Below are 22,844 nucleotides of genomic sequence, written 5' to 3'. Positions count from 1 at the left end.
ATCTGTGCCAGTAGAAAAGGTGATGGCTGGCAAGGAGATGCCCTCTCACACATAGAAGTGTATTTCTTCAGAGCACAACCAACTTCAGTTTGCAGTTGGGTCAATATACGCTTACCTTTTCCGATCAGCAAAACGCATGGGCAATAAAGTTAGTATACTCTGTAACTGCAACTTTATTTAAAACAGAGCTGCATAATGCACAGAAACTCACAAGTGAGGTGTCACCACTTGACATCAACTGAACAGCGTTGATCACCACAGTCAGCAGCGGCAGCCCTGCCTTCAGGGGGAACACACTTCAGTCCCCTGCAGCAGCGAGGCGGCAGGGAGCTGCAGCAGCTCTCCCCTAGAATTCACCGGGTAGGCGGCAGCTTTCAGCAGGCACAAACCCCGCACCACTTACACACTGGGGCTACAGGCATACCAAAGGAGTGCTTTTGTCCATTGCGGTCACCTAACGCATAGCTGACGTAGGGTGCATTGTGAGTTCCTCAGATGTATGCAACAGCCTCTGTCTGTGACTTTATTTTTCTTTTGTGACAGAAAGCACATTTTAGAAAAAGAGAAAGAAAGAGTTTTTCAGTCCAGATGCACTGATCGAAGACAACTGAAAGAAGGCTGGAAGCTATTCTTACAAGATGAGGTTATGAAACCAAATTGATAAAATGGGTAACTGCGTGAATAAGCATGAAAAAAGCAAGGTCTTATCAGCTAGTCTCACAGAAGATGTAAGTTAGAAAGAAGAGATAGGCTTTCAAACATACTCAAACCACTCTTCGGGCATGATCCAGAAGCAGTAAGCTTCAAGCTACCGTACAGGTAAGTATGAAGCTTTGTAAATTAGTCATACTTGAAGACTCCCCCCAAAGATACCCTGTATCAAATTAGCTAACATCTTGAATATTATTGCAGTCATACTGACCTACTGCTATAGCAGGCAATATAATAATCATTTAACAATATAAAACTGGGGAGTATTGGTTATGAAAGAACGCTAGTAGACTTGGGCAGAAATGCATGTCCTTTGTACCGATTACCATGAGAAACTTCATTGCTACAGTCACATTAATAGCAAAATTAAAATTTTTATTTTCAAATTGTTGGATTCAATGCCAAACTTAGAGGATAACATTAGCTGTTGGCTTATGGGGCAACCTGTAAAAGATTAAAAGACAACATATTATGCTTCATATTTACACTCAGATTAACTATGAATTCATTTTATTAATTGTTTTAGGGTATATTTATAAGGTGAAATTAAGATACCATTTACCTTAACACTGACCGATTGAAGCCAGAGGGACTACAGGCAGTAAGAAAATACTTCTGGAGAATGAAACAAATAGAGTGCCTCTTCTGAAAGTCACATACAAGTTTTCTGCATAGATTAAAACTTCTACCATGACGGATCATAAACTGTAAAAGTGGTTCTTGTGTCTATCAGAACATTCTATTCTATGTGTGCATTTCATGTCATATATACATGAGGACAGATAGAACTCTTCTACTGCATTATTAGAGACTTATCAAAAACAGGATGCTTTTTTTTCTTGAGAAGATGAAAAGTACAGAGATAAGCAGTGAAATAAAGACTGAAGTTTTAACCAATAATATTTTTGTGTGGTTATCAGAGGAATGCAATAATTAATCTTTTAATCATTCTCAAGATTGTGTGAAATCATAATATCTCATCTTTTCTAGCCTCAACCTGCCATTCTTGATCTGAATTACAAACAATAAAAAAGGAGATGATTTAATGAGCAACTTTGTCATGTTGCCATTTTGCCTTAGTCAAAGGCAAATGTCTAGTTTTGCCTCTAAACTAAAATGGAATAGACTTACGTTTCAACTATGCTCACAACTGAGGCACACATGAATAGAAAAGTTAGGGCTATTTTAAAGCTGGAACCCCAGTGTCTTAACATCTTCATAAGGACATAATTAAATACACACAGTTAAGAAGAAACAAACATTCATTTTACTAGAAAATAAAATGCATGTTGTGAAGAAACACACATGTACAAAAAGAAGTCTAAAATTTGACAAATACCAAACTAAATCCAAAAAGAAAGGTTTCAGTCACAATGGCAATAGGTATATTCTTATTGTGAAGGAAGAAAAAAAAGTCAGCATGATTTAATCACATTCAATAAATAGGCACTTCAATAAAGTATATATTTACACTGGCTTTCTGAACGCTAGGGCATCCCAAAGTAGTATGGCTTTATTACAATGGATGGAAGATGGCAACTACTTAGAACCCAGTGCCAACATGGATTATAACAAATCCAGTGAGTATTTTGTTTTTCAATTATTCATAGAAAATTTAATCCTGATTAAGTATCCTTGGGCAGGAATTCATGGGTAGTTGATGACTGAAACCAACATTTATTTGAAATGCTTCTGTTAATTTAATCTGTGTATATGGCTTAATTATGATTGAATCCTCAATGTAACAGAAATGAATTATATCAGGATTAAAATTCTAGTACCACATCACCCATTCCATTTTCTTTGCCTTTTTTTTTTTTCTTTAAAAGATGCAAGCCTGCTGTTTTAATTACCTTTATGTTGCTATGTCTTCTAAGCTTCAAATACTGTTTAGACCTTCACTACTGGATGAAATTTTTAGTTACATGTATTTAAAAAAGAAAAGGCAGACATAAACCCTATTTTCATTTCCATTAAAATTTTAACCAGTATGAACATTAGTTGCAAAAAAGGCTTTTCTTTTGCACAAATAATAAAGGAAAGTTTCTTGCACTCAGTTGTGAACATTTTACATGTGTTTTCTAGAGGACTCTCCCTCTTTGCTTCCCCTTCTTTTATACTTATACATAAAATACATTTTCTCTAAAGCATGAAAATAAAAGAACTTGTACTCATTGTTACGCATCACACAAATTTCACAACTGGCCTGTTTCAGACTTGTTTGAGCTTGTAGATGTTTTAAGAACTGCATTTTATAAGACACTCAAACCTAGTATTGATATAAAGTAAGGACACTTTTTTGTGTCTGTGAATGGAAAAGATTCACTGTACTTTTGAATGATACAGCTCAGCACCACATGCTAAATATAGATGATATTTATAGAATTATTAAAATTACGGATTTTTCAGCTCCAGAATACTTTTAACAGATAAATCTAGGGACTTTGTCAGACCAAAGGTCTGTGAAGTGCTCTGATATTATCACTCATTTTTCCAGCGAAACCAATGTATCACACACCTGTGACAAAAATACCTGTATATTTAAGTTATTATTGCACATTTATTACATAATGTGTTCTTCCTAAACATCTCAGAAGTGATGTCGGTTTTTATGTCCAGAGGACACTGTTAGTGGCAACGTCACTGATGACAGTGAAGATACTTCCCAATATAGACTATGAGATAGAAAAAGTCTGTAGAGGATAACCATGGAGATGCACTGACAGAGGATAACACCCATGGTAATAATCTATAGAGGCAAAAAAAAAGACAGAAAAGGAAAAAGTAAGTGAAAAAACCACCCCACCAAACAACCCACAATAAATTTCTATCAGCATACTGTGTAAGTGCTTGAGGTTTAACTTTAAATCGTTTAATGCTGCTGCAGTTACAAAAGATTTGAACATGAATCTCAAGTCCAGGATTCAGACTCTCACACCTGGGTGTTTTAAGTCAGTAGATAGCCCTGGGCAAGTCACATAGCCCTTCTGGCGGTCTCTGTTCTGGGGAATTTCAGAGCTGCAATTCACCACCCATGCAGTTTCACAAGCAGAGGTGATGTTTAGATATTTTATTCTTACAACAAACAGAGCGGGGTGGCGGGGGAAGCCTGGAAACACTTTGCACTAGCACAATCATGGAACAAAGCAATTTATCAATCTCGCTTAGCCAGACCTCTTTTCAAGTCTCTTAATCTGTAAAAGATGCGTAAGGCCATATTCATCAAACACATAAAAGTAACTACTGTTTCTGAGAAAGCAAAAGTCTCAGTTTATGTACAGAGTCTTTTAAAATACATGTTTTTCTTAAACAAATATGGTATTTATTGATCATGCATTTGTTTTTTGTATTGAAGAACATTTAAAGAAGGAAACAGCTAAATTATCACAATGTAGGAACTGCAGCTGCACGCAACGGTTAAACTTGCTCAAATGCAAGAGTAGAGCAACTGTACTCTCTTCTTTCAGTAAGCTCAAAATCTCAAAATATTCCAAAAATTTCCTTTACTGATCCTACCTCTAGAGATTGTACTCCTGCCCTGATGATGTCATCAAGCAACAACAAAAAAGTCTCTTCATTAGTGCCTCTAGGAGTCTTTTTTTCTCCCTGGATTTCTTTTTCTTCTCTTTTCTTAAATATATAGTAAATTAAATACTAAGTTTGATTTTTCATGAAACCTTTTTCTTTCCCTTCCATACCCTTTACACAAATAAAAGTTCAATTTCCAAAAATATTTGCATACAAATGCACAGATGGTTATAACCATAAAGAAAAGAAGCAGACTCTACGCTGGAATGAGGTAGTCAGTCACCTGAGAATAGTAGTGCACTTTATCTGAATATGGCAGGCTCCACACTCTCGTTCTCTAGCTCCCAATATGTTTAAGCAACCGAGAAACAGAGTGAGTCCACCTTTGTTTTTAACCTTTTAGAGCTTACAAACCAAACTACATATTTGGCCAGATTCTTAATCTGAAAAATACAGTTCAGCTACAGGTTCCCTGACCTATTTAGCCACATAAAGCTTTTAAAGGATGAAGACTAAAAAGCAAACAACAAAAAAACCCCACTGATTTATCTTTCTACTAGCTTTGTTAAAAGAATCCCCAAGGTGTTTTTAATTAAAAAGCAAACAAGCAAACAATAAAACAAAACACCCCCTCCACATTTTCCTTTGACTTAACAGTCTCCTCCTCTCCCTCCCTTAACCTAGAAATTATTACCTTTAGATGATTCAAACCCTGTCTGCCTTTGTAAAATATGACTCACATTAGCATCAATGAGAGCTGTGTGACTAAGACTTTTCAAGTTGCTTTGGGGTCATAAGATTAACAGCCTAAGAGCATGAGTTTGCTAACAAACACTGAACATGAAGAACAACTACTATTCAAATTCCATCTCTTTTATCTTGCCTGTACATACCTTTTCTCTTTGATATTCTCTGAATATTACAGCAATGGTTGCAAGACATGGGTGGCACAAAAACCAGAGAATGCAGGCCTGAAAGAGAAGATGAGTATAAGTTATAAAATGTCTACATGCCAGCTTAGAAGAAAGAGATGACAGTTAGAGGAACTGCATTTACATTTCTGTCTATTTTATGAATCCATTGTTTAATTTTCAATCAACAGAACAAAAACCACACAATGAAAGGTGGGATTTCTGTTTAAGAAAGCTCTATACTCCTTGTCAAATTAAAATGACTACTGAGAGTATGATGACAGGGTGCTATTTAATCAAATCAGACACTTAAACATTAACTTTCCTATGGAGTTTTAGTGCTTCAGTCAGCTGCATGCCACAATTACATTTACAGCAGAAGGGATCAGTTTCCCTGATGTAACCCATACTTTGGCAAAGGTGATATAGAACTCCCTTTTCAGCGTGCTTCTTTCCACTGTGATGATCTGGTAAAGACCAGCAGCAAGTGACAAAGCTAGGCAAACTCTGAGGCCAATAAGCAGTCCGCTTGCTAAGCCATGGTGTGAATGGTAGCTGTGGTGATTTGTATCTTCAAACTGCTCCCAAATTAATAAAAAGCTCTGGAAAAGAACAAAAACAGAAAGCACATTTAGAGTAAACAAGAGGTTACACTGAATCTCAATTAATCTTCCCATCAAAGGTTAAATTATCTGCTGGTCACGCTCTGCTTGTTGGAGACCACCATATTACACAAAAACCTCCTATGCTGAACTGCCTTTTGGCACTACCTGTTACTCTAAGTGCAACCGGCAGAACAGAGCCTCACTTTGTGCATTCCATAACTTTTAGAAAGTTTGACAAGTTAAAAGTTTCCTCTAATTTGGATAGAAGGAATGTGGCACTTTAGCATAAGATCCAAAATAATAGTCTAGTTAAACAGCCGGCCTTTTTTTCCCACTGAAATGATTCCACAGAGCTACAGGGAGGTGTCTCCTTCCACTTGGGATCCATAACCTGTAAAGCTTGTTTCAAAGGCAGGCGACTACGCCTTTTCTTTCAAAATCCTAACAGGATTCACTTTTCTTTTTAAAGATGGGGAAGTAAGAGGGTGGTGCTGCTGCCCCTTTTATACAATAGCCTCAAGGCTCAAGCATTCACCCAGGTTGAACTTGGATCTCCCACAATTCCCTTCTTTGCCTAAAGGATATCCAACTCACATCTCCCACCTTCTTGGAGAGTTCCCCAACTGCAAGGCTATGGGCTGTTCTTGGGTGGGCCACTCTCCACCCCTTCTATTGAAGCTGTGCCATTGTGAAGAAAAGAATTCAACATCAGCTAGGTGAGAAATTGGGAGCGAGCCTGACTCTGCAAGCAACCGGCTTGGAAACCTCCTAGGGTCCAGGAAAGGGAGCATCACAGGTTCCAAATGCTGTTTCAAAATCTGGACAAACGCCTTAGCCAACAGATAACTATGCAAAAGACAGGAATCCTTCTTAACTCTCAGCACTGTATCCACTTGCTGCAGAATCCAATTTTGTAGGAGCCCTGTAAGAAATAATATTGATAGATTCTTAAAGGAAAAACAGGCTAGGAAGTGCCCTAGTTTCTGAATCTTAGTTGGGCAGAAGGCAGGTGCCTACTTGTTGCATAAAAAATGGGTCTTGCTGAAGAATACCTTTTTAAGACTTTGCGAATGTTAACGTTATAAATTAGAATACCCATAGAGTTTAGACTCTCCCAGCATGATGCAGCAGCTGAATGGCATTTTAAGACTTGAATATACACTAGAATCCAGTCTACCTACTGCTCACATCTAACTTGCACTTAGGTTTCAAGTGCCTAATGAAGCAGGCTTTCTGAAGAAACGTAGGCAAATTTGATTCATATAAGTGAGGTAGCACTGACAGCCTTCAGAAGCAGACATTGTATGCCTCAATTTAGAAATCTCAATTAGTCAGATTCTGTTCTGAACACATTCAAAAGCTCTCTCACTACATTAACTACATAAAGACAAAAAGGATACAGATATTAACTTTTCTTTTCCTAAAAAAAAAGTGCAATCCTCCTGTGCCTTCCAAAGGTGGATGTCCTTGAGCCTTATCAGTAGAGACAGGATCATTTTCACTTAGAGTATCCTCAGAGAGTACTCTCGTGCTCTTCCCCTCCTTTACCTAGGCCATGACACTGCTGTCGTTTTAGTCACTCCTCAACTACCTGGATGGAAAATGGAAGGATGGGAGAGGGACAGATGGGAAGCATGCACGTCTGAGCATCACTGATCACTAGTAAACAATCTGACCAACAGGTTTCAAATGTTCCCACCATAACACTCTGAGTAACTCCAAGCAAACATCTTCAAATGATCAAATTACTTGACTAAGAATTCTGTCAAGGAGTAAGACTGAAATAAGACTAAATGGCTCCTGAAACCCTGAGATATAGGACAGTGTTTTGTAAAGTTGTGCCTACAGCCCTAGTTTTGGCACGAAATTTATTAATTCCTATCACAGAAGTTATTTTAGTCCAGATAGATATGCTCAGGGAACAAACAAGGGTTCTACCAGTTACAGAATCACTGCAGTCTTCTACAGAGCATTTTTCCTTTAGATATTTACACTTGGGAATAGCCAAAGCATTTAACTTCCCTGGACTGGACATACGCTGTCTGAGAAAATAAAAAAACCCAACCACCTCCTATGTATAGAATCTTTCTGACTAAAGCATGCATCTGGGGGGAGAAATATAGGCTGATGGAGATGCAACTCTGATACTGCTTTAAGAAGAAAATTGAGATAGATCCCAGGGATAGCTTAAAGAACAGAACTCATGAGGGTTTGAATTTTCCTTAACCTACAACAATAGTAACAGCAATGAAGGAAGCCACTTTCATGAGAAGATGACAAAGACCTGGAGTAAAGGAATAATGAGAACAAAGTCCGAATCCTCATGGGAAAATAGTTTCTGACACCAGGGTATATTCTCTGGACTAGCCCTTTAAAGAGTGTAAACAACACAGGAATCACTTGATCAAAGACTGTGTGTAGTGACAGCAATGTAAGATCACAGAAGTCCATCTGCCTTCAGTTTCATTAGATTATTCCAAAATAAGTAGAAGGTGGAGGCATTAGAGGCAGAGATGGAACTGTCAGTGCAACACACTGGAAACTCAGACAAGGTGAACATGTGTCATTGCTCTTACTATGAGCTGGGACTGTTCTTACTCACCAGAAAAAAAACTACGGAGTGTTTCTAGGTTACAATGGATTATGCAACCTGTTCTCAATGGAGGAAGAGATTTCATAGACAAGCAGGATCTTGAAGTCAAAATCTCTTTGGCTGGCTATGCCTGAGAAATTAAGGTCAGTAAGCCCTCAGCTCCCTTACCTTGACCACAGAAAGGAATATATCAGCTCACTACACTGCAGAATCAGGAACAAGCTGAAAAAACACCCAGATACCAACCTGCTGAAGTGGATATCAGAGACACCTTTCTGCTGGCAGTGAGCAGAACTACGTTTGAACTCCAAGAATAAATCATGGGGAAATTCTAATTGTTATCCAGAAGAACAACTCTGCTTAGGCTGTAGACAAAAGAACTGGATGAGCTAGGAAGCTGAAGAGATGACTCGCACTAGCTATGTCCAACATTAAAGTCACAACTGCTTCTTCATAAAGTAAAGGAGAATGACCATTTCCTTATTTCCATAATACACTGTTCAGAATGCCTGACTTCACCTGCACATACTTCTGACCTATCTTGGTTCACAGTGGACACCATGCACTGTCCAGTACTGGTCTTCCCCTTCAAATGCTAGAAGAATGTTTGCCATGGACATCATCCTGATGTTCCAGATATACAAGCTGAACCTCCACATCCATACAATGAAGAACCAGACACTCTTCATTTTTGACAAGAGGAAACAATTATGATAGAACCCCTCCTCCCCTTTGCTATGTCAACACTGACTTTATGGCAAGCCAAGATAACATATCAATATTCAGTAGAGGCAGGTTCTCATGTGACAGATAATCTCTGAGAAGCAAGGGAAAGGGGAAAGCAAAAGGGAAATTAAAAGTAGCAGCAAGGCAATGTGAATTAGCTAGCTGCTTCTAACCATATCTAGTACTTGGGTATCTGATGTCATGCAATGCCAGTACAGGAAAAAAAAGTTTACATCAGAGGTAGAGCTCATTCTAAGCACACTGTTGGGGTGCACCTAAGAACCCTGTGAAGTGTGACATCTAATGAAGTAAGACTCTATCTCATTTTGGTCAGGTTCAAAGTGATCAGCTATCTTTGTAGAGCCATTGACTCCACTCTGATCAGCCCTGAAAGCTGAAACTGCTCAGGTATATGCAATGGGAAAAGCCTGCCATCAATAAAGTTTTGAAAAAGATTCGTGTCTCAGCAGCAGAGACTGAAATCTTTAATGACTACAGAGTGGCCTGGGAATCTTTGTTCTGAGGATGAAATAAAGAACAAGTTAAGGCAAAGTGAGATGCTGAATGGCAGGCTTAGCCCTCCTTTGAGATGCTACCTCTTTGCAGCCGCAAAGACCACAAGAGATTTGCTGACTATGAGGCTGTGTCCACCCTACACTGATGGTAACCTGTAAACACAGTCTGGGAAATTGCTGGTGTTTCTGAAAGTAAAAAAAGAAAGAATCCACAGCATCAGTACAAAGAGGAGGAAAAATCTTGAAAATCTGCTGAGTAATTTGAACTAGTAACAGGTAAACAGGGTCAGATAGTTTGCCAGTCAAAACTGCAGTTAAGCTGAAGAATAACATGTTTTCCCAGGCTGTCCACTTGCTTGACTTCCCTGAAGATGAGATGAGATGAGGACAGGTAGTGTAGAATGTCAGTAAAACTAACATGGTTCAATCTCTATCTGCTGCATTAGGGTCATGCATGTGGTTTCCAGCACCCTCCACAGCAAGTCCTCAGAACATCTCTGATTATCCATGTAAGTCTGTCCAACCTCTGGCATGGGAGAAAGCTGGCTCTCCCGTAAGAATCTCTGGGAAAGAGCAGGACAGAAAGGAGGTTATTCTAGGTTTTTAATCATTAAAAGGGCTCATTGATTGTCCTGTTACAGCAGGTCCAACACCCATGTCAGTCTAGACAGATCAGTGAACAACAGACTAATACAGAGAATGAAGTCTTAAGCTCACCACCTTTGATAGAGGCGATGTGGTCTGGATCCTGCTCCCCTGCGCCCAACAGACACATTCTGTATTAAGAAGAAATCTGGCAGAAGGTATACTCTGCATGTGCTGAACCATGAGACGGAAAACATCCTCTCCAGAAGGGGCAAGGATACTCTTGGTGTCAGGGAACTTTTGCTGCAGACAGCAGACACTGATATGGAGGTGCAAAACCACCCAGGCAATGACATACTCTGATATCCATATTCTGTTCCTATAAGACTCCTGCCAAACCTAACGTTCCCAATGGTACCAGGAGAAGAAATTGTCAGAAAAGTAGAAGAGCCAATTTTGTGCCAATGCTCCAGTGGTGCTCAAAGAGCCAACACAAATGTGTAATGGAGCAATACTGGGGGAAGCAGCATATATGTATGATACCTACCCCAAATTTTACCACAAGTAAAAACCAAAAGAGATCAAGATGATGATACTGAATGTCCTTTCTATGTATAGTAAAAAGGAAACAACAACAAAAAACTTTCCAGTCTCAAGTGACAAAGTACTAACACACCCATATGTATGTACAAGTGGAGAAGCATGAATAAAATTAAACACTTTAGAAGTCCTCTTTACTACCAGCATGTAAAATTTCTGGTGCTAGATGAGTGTGGAAGCAAGGTGGAATAAGCCTATCTTTACATTTCAACAGTGCCATTGACCTTAATAGCCTTTGTTTTATATTCTTAATTAGCAAGAAATGTCAGCTCCTAGCTACTCTTAATGTTTTAGCAGTCCACTTACTTAGTTTGGCAGCAGAACTAATTACAGATACTACTCAAAAGGCACAAAATCCACAGCATAATCTCTTCCTCATTACTGTCTCCAGTTTCTCCCTGCTCTTCTCTTTTCTCAATGGCTTTCAGATTCTCTTGTCTTTATGCTGTGATTTAAAAAAATTTGTTTACAAAAGGCACCACCAGGGTTGGATGATCTCCATTACAATTTACTTTTAAGTTACTGGTTTACCTGACTTTCTAATTTATACTAATGGAAAATATTTAAATGAAATTATGTGTCAGACCATTTGTGTATTTGCAAGACCAACCCTGTGCATAAAGCATTCAAGAATTCCCTTATATTGACTGAAAATACCACTAGACATCCTGTTTGGGTGGTTCTAAGATGAGGACACTCAGGATTTCAAATTTTTTAGTGACAGAAAGAATTTATCACAGTGGCTTTTCTCACCTTTCCTCTCATGCTGCTTGTCGTAATCCCCCACAATGTAGTTTACAAACCCTCAGTTGTACTGATTAGAACTATTACAGGACCAAATTATAAATCAGAAGAGTAAAATGACTGTGCTTTTTTTTCCGTCTAGACAATTCCACTGATCTGGTTTACAGTATAATGCTATGAATAACTGGCACAACCAGGAGTTCGGAAAACTGTGGGAACTTCTTAAGTGGTTTTACTGCTGAACAAAAACATACTGTGGAACTACACCTTAAATTGTTAAAGTAAAGACAAGGTGTTGTTACCTATTAGAAAACTGGGTGCACATTATGCTGTGGGGTTTTTTTTCCAGTCTTGATACTCCCTCCCTCATAAAATATTGAAATTAGTTGGTTCATGGTTCTGTCATAATTAATAGCAGCTGTATATTTCAGTATAAGAACAAATATAAAATACAAACCTGTGTAACAACAACTACTACAGCAATGCCAGTAGATGCTGGAGTGGAATCCCACTGAAGAGGTCTGCCATGAGATTTCTTCATTCTGCCTATCGTCCAACCCATACACAGACTCAACAATAAATACAGCATTTGTATCTGTGAGACTATGTCACACACTATTGAAAACAAAAGAAAAATAGAGTCACAACAGACAAGCTGAGGTTGCTTTGCCACAAAATGTGGATGTTTTGAGTAGCTTCCAGTGACCAAAGAGATCACTATCAGCTTTTGTTTAGTTACTGCAATTCTCCAACAACACAGGCACAGTGCCCATCCTTCCAAATCCCACTCTTGTGTCAAGTAAATCTGGGCTCAGGAATCCATCTGCATAAATAGACTTATACATACTAAAGAACTAAAATCATGTGTATATTAATCACACTGCAAACATGAAACATGATGAAATGAACTCCTTCCTTTGCTTTGAAAAGATTTTGTTAAAAAATCAGGTAATTGCATTGTACTTTAAATAAATGTCACTTTGTCTTAAGGATGCAGTAGCTTCCAAAAGAAAGCACAAATATTTAGGACATATTGCACTCTCGGATACTTAAAGGGGAAAATATAATGAATAGCCCTAACACAAACTTCATTTGGAGAAACAACTTGCCTGTATTTCATTTCATTGCCTCATTTTGCTATGTCCATTTTTTTCATTCTGCTTGGGAGCAATTAGCACATACTCCATAAAGTTACATTTTTAATCAGCATCTCAAACCTGTGTTTGAAGCTGCGTCTGAATAAGAAAACTTGAAGCTAGAATATATTAAAGCCTTTACTTGTTAGCCTTGCTGAAGTAGTAACAGCAGAAAGAAGAGAAGATTTCTTTTTGGATGATTGTTAGCTTTCGACCTGATAATTTTTTGACTGAAACTTACTGAACAATTTTTAAGTTGGTGTTTGGACTTTAGAGTTGTACTGGTGTAGCAGAAATGCACAGGAGAAATTGATTCTTATATTATGTAAATTGCAAATTTGGTTCAGAAACTAGAGATTGTGCACTACACACAACGATGCCTTCTTTTTCACTTGATTAATATTTTAGTTCAATTAGATTTGTTGCTTATTTGTAATTTTCACTCACAGTATCAGGTATGAGAAATATATTGCTATGTCACAAAAGCAAACTTCTATTTTTATACAACTGGACTGTATTACAAAAGATAACTGTACTTCCACATTTACTAAAAATATTGGCACAGAAAATGTTGCCACGGTAAGGTGATCAATATACACAAAAGGCAAGTGTGTCAAATGAAGATCAGCTACAATATTTCCCTAACACTCAGCAATACTAGGAAAATATGGATATAAACCAGACTTCAACATGCTATTCTTGGGATATATTTGGTATTCTCACAGTTTATATGCTTAAATGCTTCTTAATATATTCAGACACCTTTGCTATTTAAGAAATGTCAAGAGCTTTTAGTAAATACAAACTTGCTCATTCTTTAAAAAATGGACTGGCAGGGATTTTGGGCAAAATGATCTTGGAATTATTTTACAGTGCTAGCTATGGAGACACAGTACTCACCAGAAAAAATATGTGAAGCCAAAGCATACCAAACCAGTGTCACAAATCCAAGCTAGAGAAATGACTGAACAAATCTGGATGTTCTAGAGAGCATTTTGTTTTCTGTCACTCCTCAAGATAACTTGCCCTATAAATTATAGCGAGACATCATCTCTCAATCACATTCTGGATATAGATATTGCTCTGCTTCAGCATGGCAACAATTCAAGTAGACTCCCAGACAAAATGGTATAAGACAAAATTCAGTACTGGCTTTAATCTTTGACATCTCATACACCTTGCCAGAAAGTAAGAAGGTTGAGAGAACGTCTGTCCTGGGTTAAGTAGAGACAGAGTTAACTTTCTTCATAATAGCTAGCAAGAGCCTGTGTTTTGGATTTGTGCTCAGAAGAAGCTGATAAGAACTGATGTTTTGTGCTGCTGACAAGGATGGCAGACCAGGAAAGAAGGACAGCCAGTTGCTAGCCTAGGATTTGCTCTTACGTTAAGACTGAAAACTCAGAATAGCCAATAATCTATTCCATAACATACATGTCATGCCCAGTATATAGGTGAGGACCCTCTGGAAGATCGTCCCTTTCCCCTTTCTGTTCTGGGGTCCTTTCGGTTTCGGATCTCTCTTCTGGCTCCAGATCGCTCTTCCAAGGCCTTTCCCCACCACACCCCAGTTGGTTCTCGGTCTGGGATGCTCGAACTGTTGTCTCCATTCCGTGAGTTTCGGGACCCTCCCTTCTCCGGGATCGTTAGCCAGGGCCAGGTGGTCGCTTCCCATTCTCTTAGCCGAATTTCTTAAATTCAGGTATTGATTCAAAAAATACTATTTTATTCTTAATAAACTTTGCTTTAAGCAAATAGAAGTGGGCTCTTCACTACAATTCACACAGAGAAAATCTAACATGCAGCTACTCTCTCTGAAGTTCTGGCTGGGTAGTTAACACTGGGTTTCTCACAGGGGAGGGGTTCTGACTACCTTCACATTCTCTAATTTAACTTCAGGAGATGAGAGGGAAAGTTTAATAACACAGTTGATGGAGAGGCTGGCTGCAAGGACCTGCTAACCCAAATGGTTAAAATAAGAAAGGCAATTACTGTGGTGCCAAGTGCCATCAAGAGGCTGTTAATTCCAACTGCAAGCTTCTAAATGAATTCTAGGAAAGGAAATATTTTTCTATATAGGCTGTTACTCTCCAATGCTATCTCACTACCACAGCACTACTTTCTTGGGGTGCTTCAAGCCAATCAAAAGGCAATGTATTTGCCTAGAAAGAATGACACAATGCTTCAAATGTGAACTACAGAAAAAAACCAACCAAACCAACAATGTTTAACCCTGAAGAATCCATCAGAAATAAATTAGTGCATTTTGGGAAGGGATGGTATAAGAACTCAGTTCCAGTGAGAACTCAGAATATCTATACAGAATGAAGAAAAATGCTTTGCATCAATTCTTTACATAAGCATTTTTTGAATCACTCTAATCATATCACTTGAGCTATGAAACACTTATTTTTTCATTATAATTCATGTTAAATTTGCTAGTGAAATGACACACTCCACAAAATGTGATTAAGTTTCCTAAAAAGTTTTGCTACTCTAGATCATGCAAACTCTGCAAACCCCTTCAATGTATTCAGGCATTTACTCATGTGATAGGCATTTATTTACGTTTTTGTAGGAAGGAATCCTCAGACAAGAAAATCCTTTAAAAAATCCTAAACAATATCACAATGGTATAACTTTAAATACAGTTTTGCAAACATCCAGAATAAAACCTGTTTTTCAGAAGTGCAGCTTTTAGTATTTTATATTAAAAATACAGTGATATGGTCCAAGATCATAATACAGTCCAACAACAGTATTTGCTAATATATTATACAGATTAATGTGTAGGAATACGTAAGAAAGAGTAGACACGCATACTCACATTCTGCCAGAGTTCCCATAAAAGGTGCTCCTATTCCATCTTTAGAATAACTGATAAAAGAATAAAAAGATAATATTTTTAAGTGAGTGAGTCTTAAATGTGTGTTGTCGCTTAAAAGTACGTTTAGGCAATGATACAGTTCTAAAAAGTCAGTCCTATGTTTTGCAACAATCACCACAGGAAAGATCATATACTGATCTTTACAACACAGTGTTCTTCAAGTCTTAAGACAGAAAGCAAAAATAAGCAAAGATACCTTGAGAAATGCAAGTAGTTGGCAAAAGCTGAACCAGCCTGCAACAGTAATGCAATTGTTAACACCTTTAATACAGTATGCATAGGTCCATGCTTCTTAATTGTTTGCCATAGGGACTGTGCATATATGCAAGTAGTTATGAAGTATGCTAGGACAAGCAGAAAAAAGAATTCATGTAATCCTGTGAAAAAAAGAAATACAGCTTAGTTTTTATAAAGAAATGTTGCTACTAGCAATAAATAACTAAAACAAAATATGTTTTTTTAATATAATCACTGGGAAATACTTAGTAACTGTCACCCAAAAGTGGTAGTGCAGATAAAATAAGTAAATCCTAGCCTATTTTATCCAGGAAAATCAGCGAATTTTTTCTGAGAGCTGATTGATCTGACAAAGCATTTTTTATTCAAAAATACCTTTTCTGAGTGTAGGAGAGATTCTGTTCAAATAAAAATAGCTTTGTAGCAATTACTGGAATAGAATAAAGTGGCACACAGTTTCTTGATAAACAGAAAATAATTGTAGCTCATTTGATCAGTCAGAAACATATTTATTAAAGGACTCATTTTTAGCTCCTTTTTTTTTTTTTTCTTCAGTTTTTAAAGGCACAATTTGAGATGAAGAGAGACCCAGAACAGACTTTTGTCGAATCTATTTAACCACTGGGTGTCACTCTTCCTCCATGTAATTAGTCCAAGAACAGTTGACCAAGTGAGAAAACTTCTAGATAAAGAAAAATGGAAAGAAGAATAGCACTAAGAACAATAATAAGTTCATAGGGTGGATTTTTTTGCACCAATCTGAAGCCGAAGTTTTTCATATTATCTACAAAACAGAGGTCCTCTAATTTTCAATCTGTCAGTAGTCTGATAAAATGCTTCCCCGAAGACCCAGATCCTGGAAATCTTTTCTATTGTCCGTAAGCTTTGGAACTTCATATGGGTTGACTCCCAAAGGGTCAAAGCCAGTGAGCTATAAGCAAAAACAGGTAAACAGACATTTCTTACAGAAAACTTATGTTTTTCTTCTCCAACCTTCCTTGAAACCAAGTGGTGACCACAGAATCAGGTTCTGAACAATGTTTTTTCTCCAGCAGCAAAACAACTCCACTAAGACCTGACAACCAGCTCCACCCAGCAATTAGAAACAGAGCAATTATACACATTTCAATATCGAGGCTGAAAAACATTAGAACTGGATGAGTTCTGAACAGTTGTTAGTACTATAACTTTTATGGCTAAAATGAATAATTTTAGACATACATATAGTGATGCTGGAGAAAAAGAGCATAAGGTAATAAAGAATTACAAAACAAAAAAAATCTGGGGCCATTCCATGTCTCTTGTATACCTATACAAACCCATGATTTATGAAGGACAAAAATATGCATTTTAGATCAAATCTCTTATTCTTTCTTTCACTCTTTATCTTTCTGCTTCAAAAGACACCTCCTGAAGTTGGCTGCTTCCTCCTTACTCAGCATGCAAGCTGTTCAGAGTTATGCTTTCAAGTGCTCAGTCTTCCTACAAAATTAATAAGGAAGCTGAGATGCCTCTCTAGGAGGTCTGTACACCACTTTTAGGGCCACATGATGTCTTATAGCTGCTTTGCCCCTTGATTTAGCAAAAGAATGCTAATACTGCTTTTTGAGAATAAGTAAATTAACCTAGAATTCACTTCTGGATACAAAATTCATCAAGTGATAACTGCCAGCTAAGTTTGTAGATTAAGAAGTACAGTTAAGAAGAGACAGGTAAGTAAATTTACAAGCCTTGAAAAACGGATGATTAACAGTGCTACTTTCTTACAGATTCTGCTAAATGTTTCAGTGCATATTTTCTTCCCTTCAAAAAGGAAGCTGCCTTTGTTCCCTCTACATCCTCTTGAGACCAAGAATACTAGCAGGGCATATGATTCTGAGCCTAACAATTAGGCTCATTTTGGGTATGTGGTTAAATCTGTATATGAAGGCAGACTATGCCTGTTGGGCTCTTCCCTTACAACAGACGGAGGTTAGCGACATGTCGATGAGGCCTCCCAAAGCAGTGAAGTTAAACACTGTGATGAAGCATATGTTACGTTGGTTCGGATTGTCCAAAGCATTCAATTTTATGTAGGCATTTCTTTAGCTGCTGTCTTAAGTCACTTCTAGAAGATTTTCCTTGCACGTTTAAAGATTTTAAATTGCATTTCTTAAGTAAAATAAAATCAGGACTGACACATATGTAATCTGTGGCCTGTGACTAAAACACTTAGAAAGACCTAAACACTGAACTGAAGCTGTACTGGCAAAATGTGCCAGTGTGTTCTGTTGTACAAAATTGAACTTTACACAGATAAGGAATTTCATGAATTCACTAAAATCAGAGATTAAATTCACATTCAAGAGGAAGTTTAGAATTTCAACATGGGAAAAATAACTATCAGCAAAGACGTTGACACTAACTTTCCTTGTGCATCTATACTTCCAGTTAGGCAAGTTTTGGAAAATCAGTCTAGAGAAAGGGAAGGATTTTTCTGTAATGCCAGAATATGAATTAAAGTTTACTCTCCGTGAGAAAGTAGAATATTAAATATTAGAGACTCTGCTATCCATTCCCTGTACTTTTCCAAGCATAGTAAATACTGATTTCTTTGGGTGATCAGATCCTTAACTTACAAATCTAATTTTAAGAAAAAAAATCTTACCAGATTCCCCTGCGCTAAAGTGATCTAATGGATTCCCTTCTGCATCTGGGTTTAGTAAGATCATTTCAAACTGAATATCCTCGGATTCAGAATAATTCTCCTCGCAGGTAAACTTGTCTACATAAAACACATACCATGTTTCTGGATAAGGAATCTGGGACACTGTCAGATTTTGCTCTGTGTGGTTCACAGTCACTTTGGAAGAAAACAAACAAAGAAAAATAGGAGTAAATACTTGATTAGTTTGTTTGTAGAAAACTCACCTTTGAATAAAGATAACATTTAAATCCACAGTATCAAATATACAAAGTGAAACATCTACCTTCAAAAAACCCAAGATTTTTAAAAAACACAGCTTTAGGATTTCATATGGTGCTTAATCCAAATGAAAGGCAAACTGCAGCTGACAGGGGTGTCTTTACTCTCTGCCTTGACTCTTGGCTGAATTCTGACACTTTGTTATTTGCATTGAGACTAAGGATCACACAGAATGTGTTTAATCAGTTTTCCATCAAATCTGTAAGCTAACTCACAGGAAACGAAGTAAGATAAAATAAAAATGCAATTGATTTTGCCCAAGATCAGCAAATAGATCCAACTCACCCCGTGGTCATATGATTCCTAGACACAGTAGAAAACACCAAGCACACTGCTGGGACAGACAGAAGAGATGGACCAACTGCTAGCCATTTCAGCAGCACTTTATGTTCAGCTCAGATCAAGTGTAAGGGAACTACATCCTTAGAAATGACATCTGTGTAAGATTTCATTATGACAATGTTTCAGGAGATCAATTTGTTACTCTAGGGATTCTGGCCACAGAGGAAATGTATTTAAGAAAGAAGCTGTTTCCACTTATGATATATTTGAATGACATTTCTAATATTAATTTTATTTCTTAAAGGAAAATTTATGGTTCAAGTAGGTTTTATAATACTATGATCCATAAATGGTGCAACAATGATTATTTTAGTATGTTTGTCTTCCAGTTAAATAACTGAATGCTTCAATGTTCTACTGTTCTTCTACATTTAGATGGATACTCAAGCTTTGTCCTGATTAGCTCATCTTTGATACTGTACTAAAACTTTTCTAATGTGTTTTGTACGTCAAAGTGTGACAGATCTGTGCTATCATGAGAATGAAAATATAATTTTATTTTTGTTTTCTCATCTTTGAAAGATGCCACTTCCATGGGACTGGAGAACAGGATACTCCTGACAAATGTTCTTCATAAACAAGAGACAACAAGATAACCTACGTATCTGTACTGGTATAATCCTCAGCTCAAATATTAAAAAACATTTGAAAGTGAGATTCAGTGATGAATACCAAATTACAAAATTAAAGGGTGAAAGAACATTAAATGATAATACCGGCAAGTTACGAAGTAAGGCAGCAGAACCCAGATTAATTTTCACAGATGACCTTACAGACAAAAAACTAACGATCATGAGGTTGTGAAAGAAAAAAAAAAAAGAACAGAAGAAAAAAAGCTTTGCAGGTAGAAAATTACCCTTTTACTGTGTATTTGGTTTACATGCTCCCACCTTACTAGCATTCCCTTCAGAAGTTTAGAGGTAACTGCACAGGCTCCACCAGTTTGCCTCTAATTTTTTTTTCATTTCACTGCAATAAAAGTCACAATTCAAACTGTACATTTGACTGTCAAATTCATATTACAATGGCATTATTTTAAAATTCTTTCAAATACTCAATCTTTTTATGTAAAAGTTTGAGATTAAAAAAAAATGATTTTTACTTCTAGATGAGTTAAAGAAAATCACTGTACTAAACGAGTAAATGAAAACTTCTGTCAAATGCGTACTCTTTCCGAGTTGTGTATAAGTGCGAGCGTGAGACTAGAACTGGTCATAAAATTTGTCTGTTTGCATTAAAGTCATTATTTGTCAAGGATTGTTCATTTTCCAGCAGTATACTAAATAATAACTTGCAAACCAAGTCTTCTGAAGTGATGCAAGCTAAGCAATTTTATTTCTTTATCATAGTTTTTAATTACAGAAGGCCAAAGTCCTGCTTTTACTTAAGCTGATGCAAAGTCCAAATTCACTGAAATAAATAATAGATAACAGGGTTCTCAACACACAGATAACTTAATTCGTAAGGGGGAAAAAAGTAGCAACTCACTTGTCAGCTGAGCTTTAGAGAACTTCTCTATACAGTTGTGATCTTGGATACTGTTCTGCAGCTTCTGCCATTCCTGTGCTTGAAACAGGTGAAGTCTAGCTGCTTTAGTCACAGCTACTGCTACGTTCTTGATTCTGACACACACAACAGCATGGTCACCTAGATATTAAAAAAAAAAAAAAATACTCTGCCTTGATATTAGTTGCAAACAAAAAGCCAGCATATCGTAGATTTTTTTTTATAAGTAGCAACACTAAAGCTTCACTTTATTTCTTAAACTTTCACTACTTCCCATAAAAGTCTTTACACACTTTCAGAAACAATTTCTATACATCTCATTAACACAACACTGCATGTACAATTCTCTATGATTGTAAAGAAACCTTGACCATAACCCTAACATTATTAACCTTCTCTACTACAAAAAGCCTTCCTTCTCCCATCTTTTCTTTTTTTTTTAAAGAGCCTTCCTTTTTTTCCCCCCTCCCACTTCAAATTTTATTTTCTCAAGTTCAAGTAAAGAAAGTGCCTCAATCAGTCTCAATAACTGGTTCAAAGTCTAGTATTTTATGACCTTTGTAACATGATTACGAGCATCATAAGGTAGCTCTTGAAACTAATACCAGAAGAACTTATGTAAATGGACCTTCATGTTATGGACTGATCAGAGATACAATACTTAATCATACATGACAGGTGTCAAACTGATACAAAGAAAGTAAAACTTTTTAATGTCTCTGTCTACCTATAGTCTGCAGCCTGACATAGAGTAATATTTTAGCCATTTTAGAACTAGCTCATTTGACACAATTTATCTTGTCTGGGTAATTCTAGAATCCTCACACTTCTTTTGATAAATTCTTTCATTATATATTGCCATAGACTTAATGTAACAGTATCCTAAATTAAAAGATAGGATTGAATGGAGAAGAAAAATCAATCAGCACTGCAAGAACACAAACTCATTCAAATTTAAACAAGCTTTGTATGTTTTTTAGTGTCAGAGCAATACTCTTTCCCACCTAACCTAGGCACCAGCTGGATGTGAATCAATAGACTACCACCAGCGTCAAATAAGGCTTTGCCAGGAAGGTTTGCCTGTTCAGAACCAGCTGCAAGATAGCAGTCCTGCCATAAACCTCAAAAAAGGTGATCTCCTGAGATCTGTAAAATGTTATATGGACTACAGTTCACCTAAGCTGCTAATAGAAGATTTTGAAAAATTAACAGAAGGTTCTAAAAAAACCCTGTATGGCTTCACTGAGACCCAAAATACACATAGTTGTGGGTATTCATGCAGAAAGCAGAATATTTCTAGGAAAATACACAACATCAACTTGTCAAATAAATTATATCTGAACACCTAAACCACGCATCTTGAATCTTAACATTATTTTCTCAAACTTAAGGAGTGCACTTTTTTTTCTTTACATCTATTTAGAGCGCTTCTATAATTATATTCTAGGACGGTGATAATTAACTGCTTTCAAGTCACTCCACAACCTATCCCCACGCTATCTATCATCTCTCATTCAGTGCTGGAAGGTCACACTCCAACTCTTCTTGGCTTATTTCACATTTTCCTTCATATCATTAGATATTTTTCTTGCAAACATTTTTGTTTTCCTCTCACACTACTCCTCCAGTCTAGGAGGAAGACTGTATAAGTGTTACCTTCATGGCTGTCTTTCGAAGCACTCCACAGAACTTTTCTGACATGCAGCTAACAGAGAAAGAAAACAGTCTAAGCTACAGAAACGCTGGGCATATAGGAAAAGCATGCTGACCAGTAGAGCCTCGTTGTATATGGCACTAACCATGCTTGCGTATCTTTTTTTGCAAAGTAAAACTTCAGCAGCAACGACAGTCATTTCCAACCTGTATTTCTGCAGTGGCCATTCTAACAGGATTCTAGCCCATTGCCAGGCCTCTTAACTAACAGTCAGGAATTATTACTAACAAGGGGTTAAAAACACAGGAAAGAAAAGCCATTGGGAACAATAAGGTGAGAATTTACATTCTGATGCACGATGCCACTAAAAAACTCCAGTGATGTGGGACAGACACGTGCAATACTAAGCATCGCTCTTATTTGTTGTACTTCCAGGAGGGAAGGAGACATGCAGGTAAAAGTTAAAATGCCGCGGTTCTCCCAGATGTTCCCGTCACGTCAGGCTGTGGGGCGCCGAGCACTCACAACAGCACCGGGCCATTCTCCGAGATACAGCGACGCTGTTTGTGTGGTACGACGAGCTGCTACCAACTCCTTTTTCC

At 37.3% G+C, this 22,844-nt stretch overlaps 1 protein-coding gene across 1 annotated transcript; it reads right to left on the bottom strand.

The window, feature by feature from the left end:
* Nucleotides 1–3,203: 3,203 nt before the first annotated feature.
* GPR180 (G protein-coupled receptor 180) lies at nucleotides 3,204–20,729 on the bottom strand (the record flags this gene model as incomplete). Its single annotated transcript, XM_010080353.1, has 8 exons — nucleotides 3,204–3,460; nucleotides 5,133–5,210; nucleotides 5,561–5,752; nucleotides 11,976–12,133; nucleotides 15,479–15,528; nucleotides 15,735–15,915; nucleotides 18,423–18,617; nucleotides 20,571–20,729. Coding segments are annotated over 8 exons (1,172 nt in total), but the record flags the coding sequence as incomplete, so codon positions are not given.
* Between the last annotated feature and the right edge of the window lie 2,115 nt (nucleotides 20,730–22,844).

This window comes from Pterocles gutturalis, unplaced genomic scaffold, assembly GCF_000699245.1.
Source record: "Pterocles gutturalis isolate BGI_N339 unplaced genomic scaffold, ASM69924v1 scaffold13304, whole genome shotgun sequence".
Classification (NCBI taxonomy): Eukaryota; Metazoa; Chordata; class Aves; order Pterocliformes; family Pteroclidae; genus Pterocles; species Pterocles gutturalis.
Note: the sequence above shows the minus strand (reverse complement) of the source record. Positions and strands in the feature narration are given on the sequence as shown.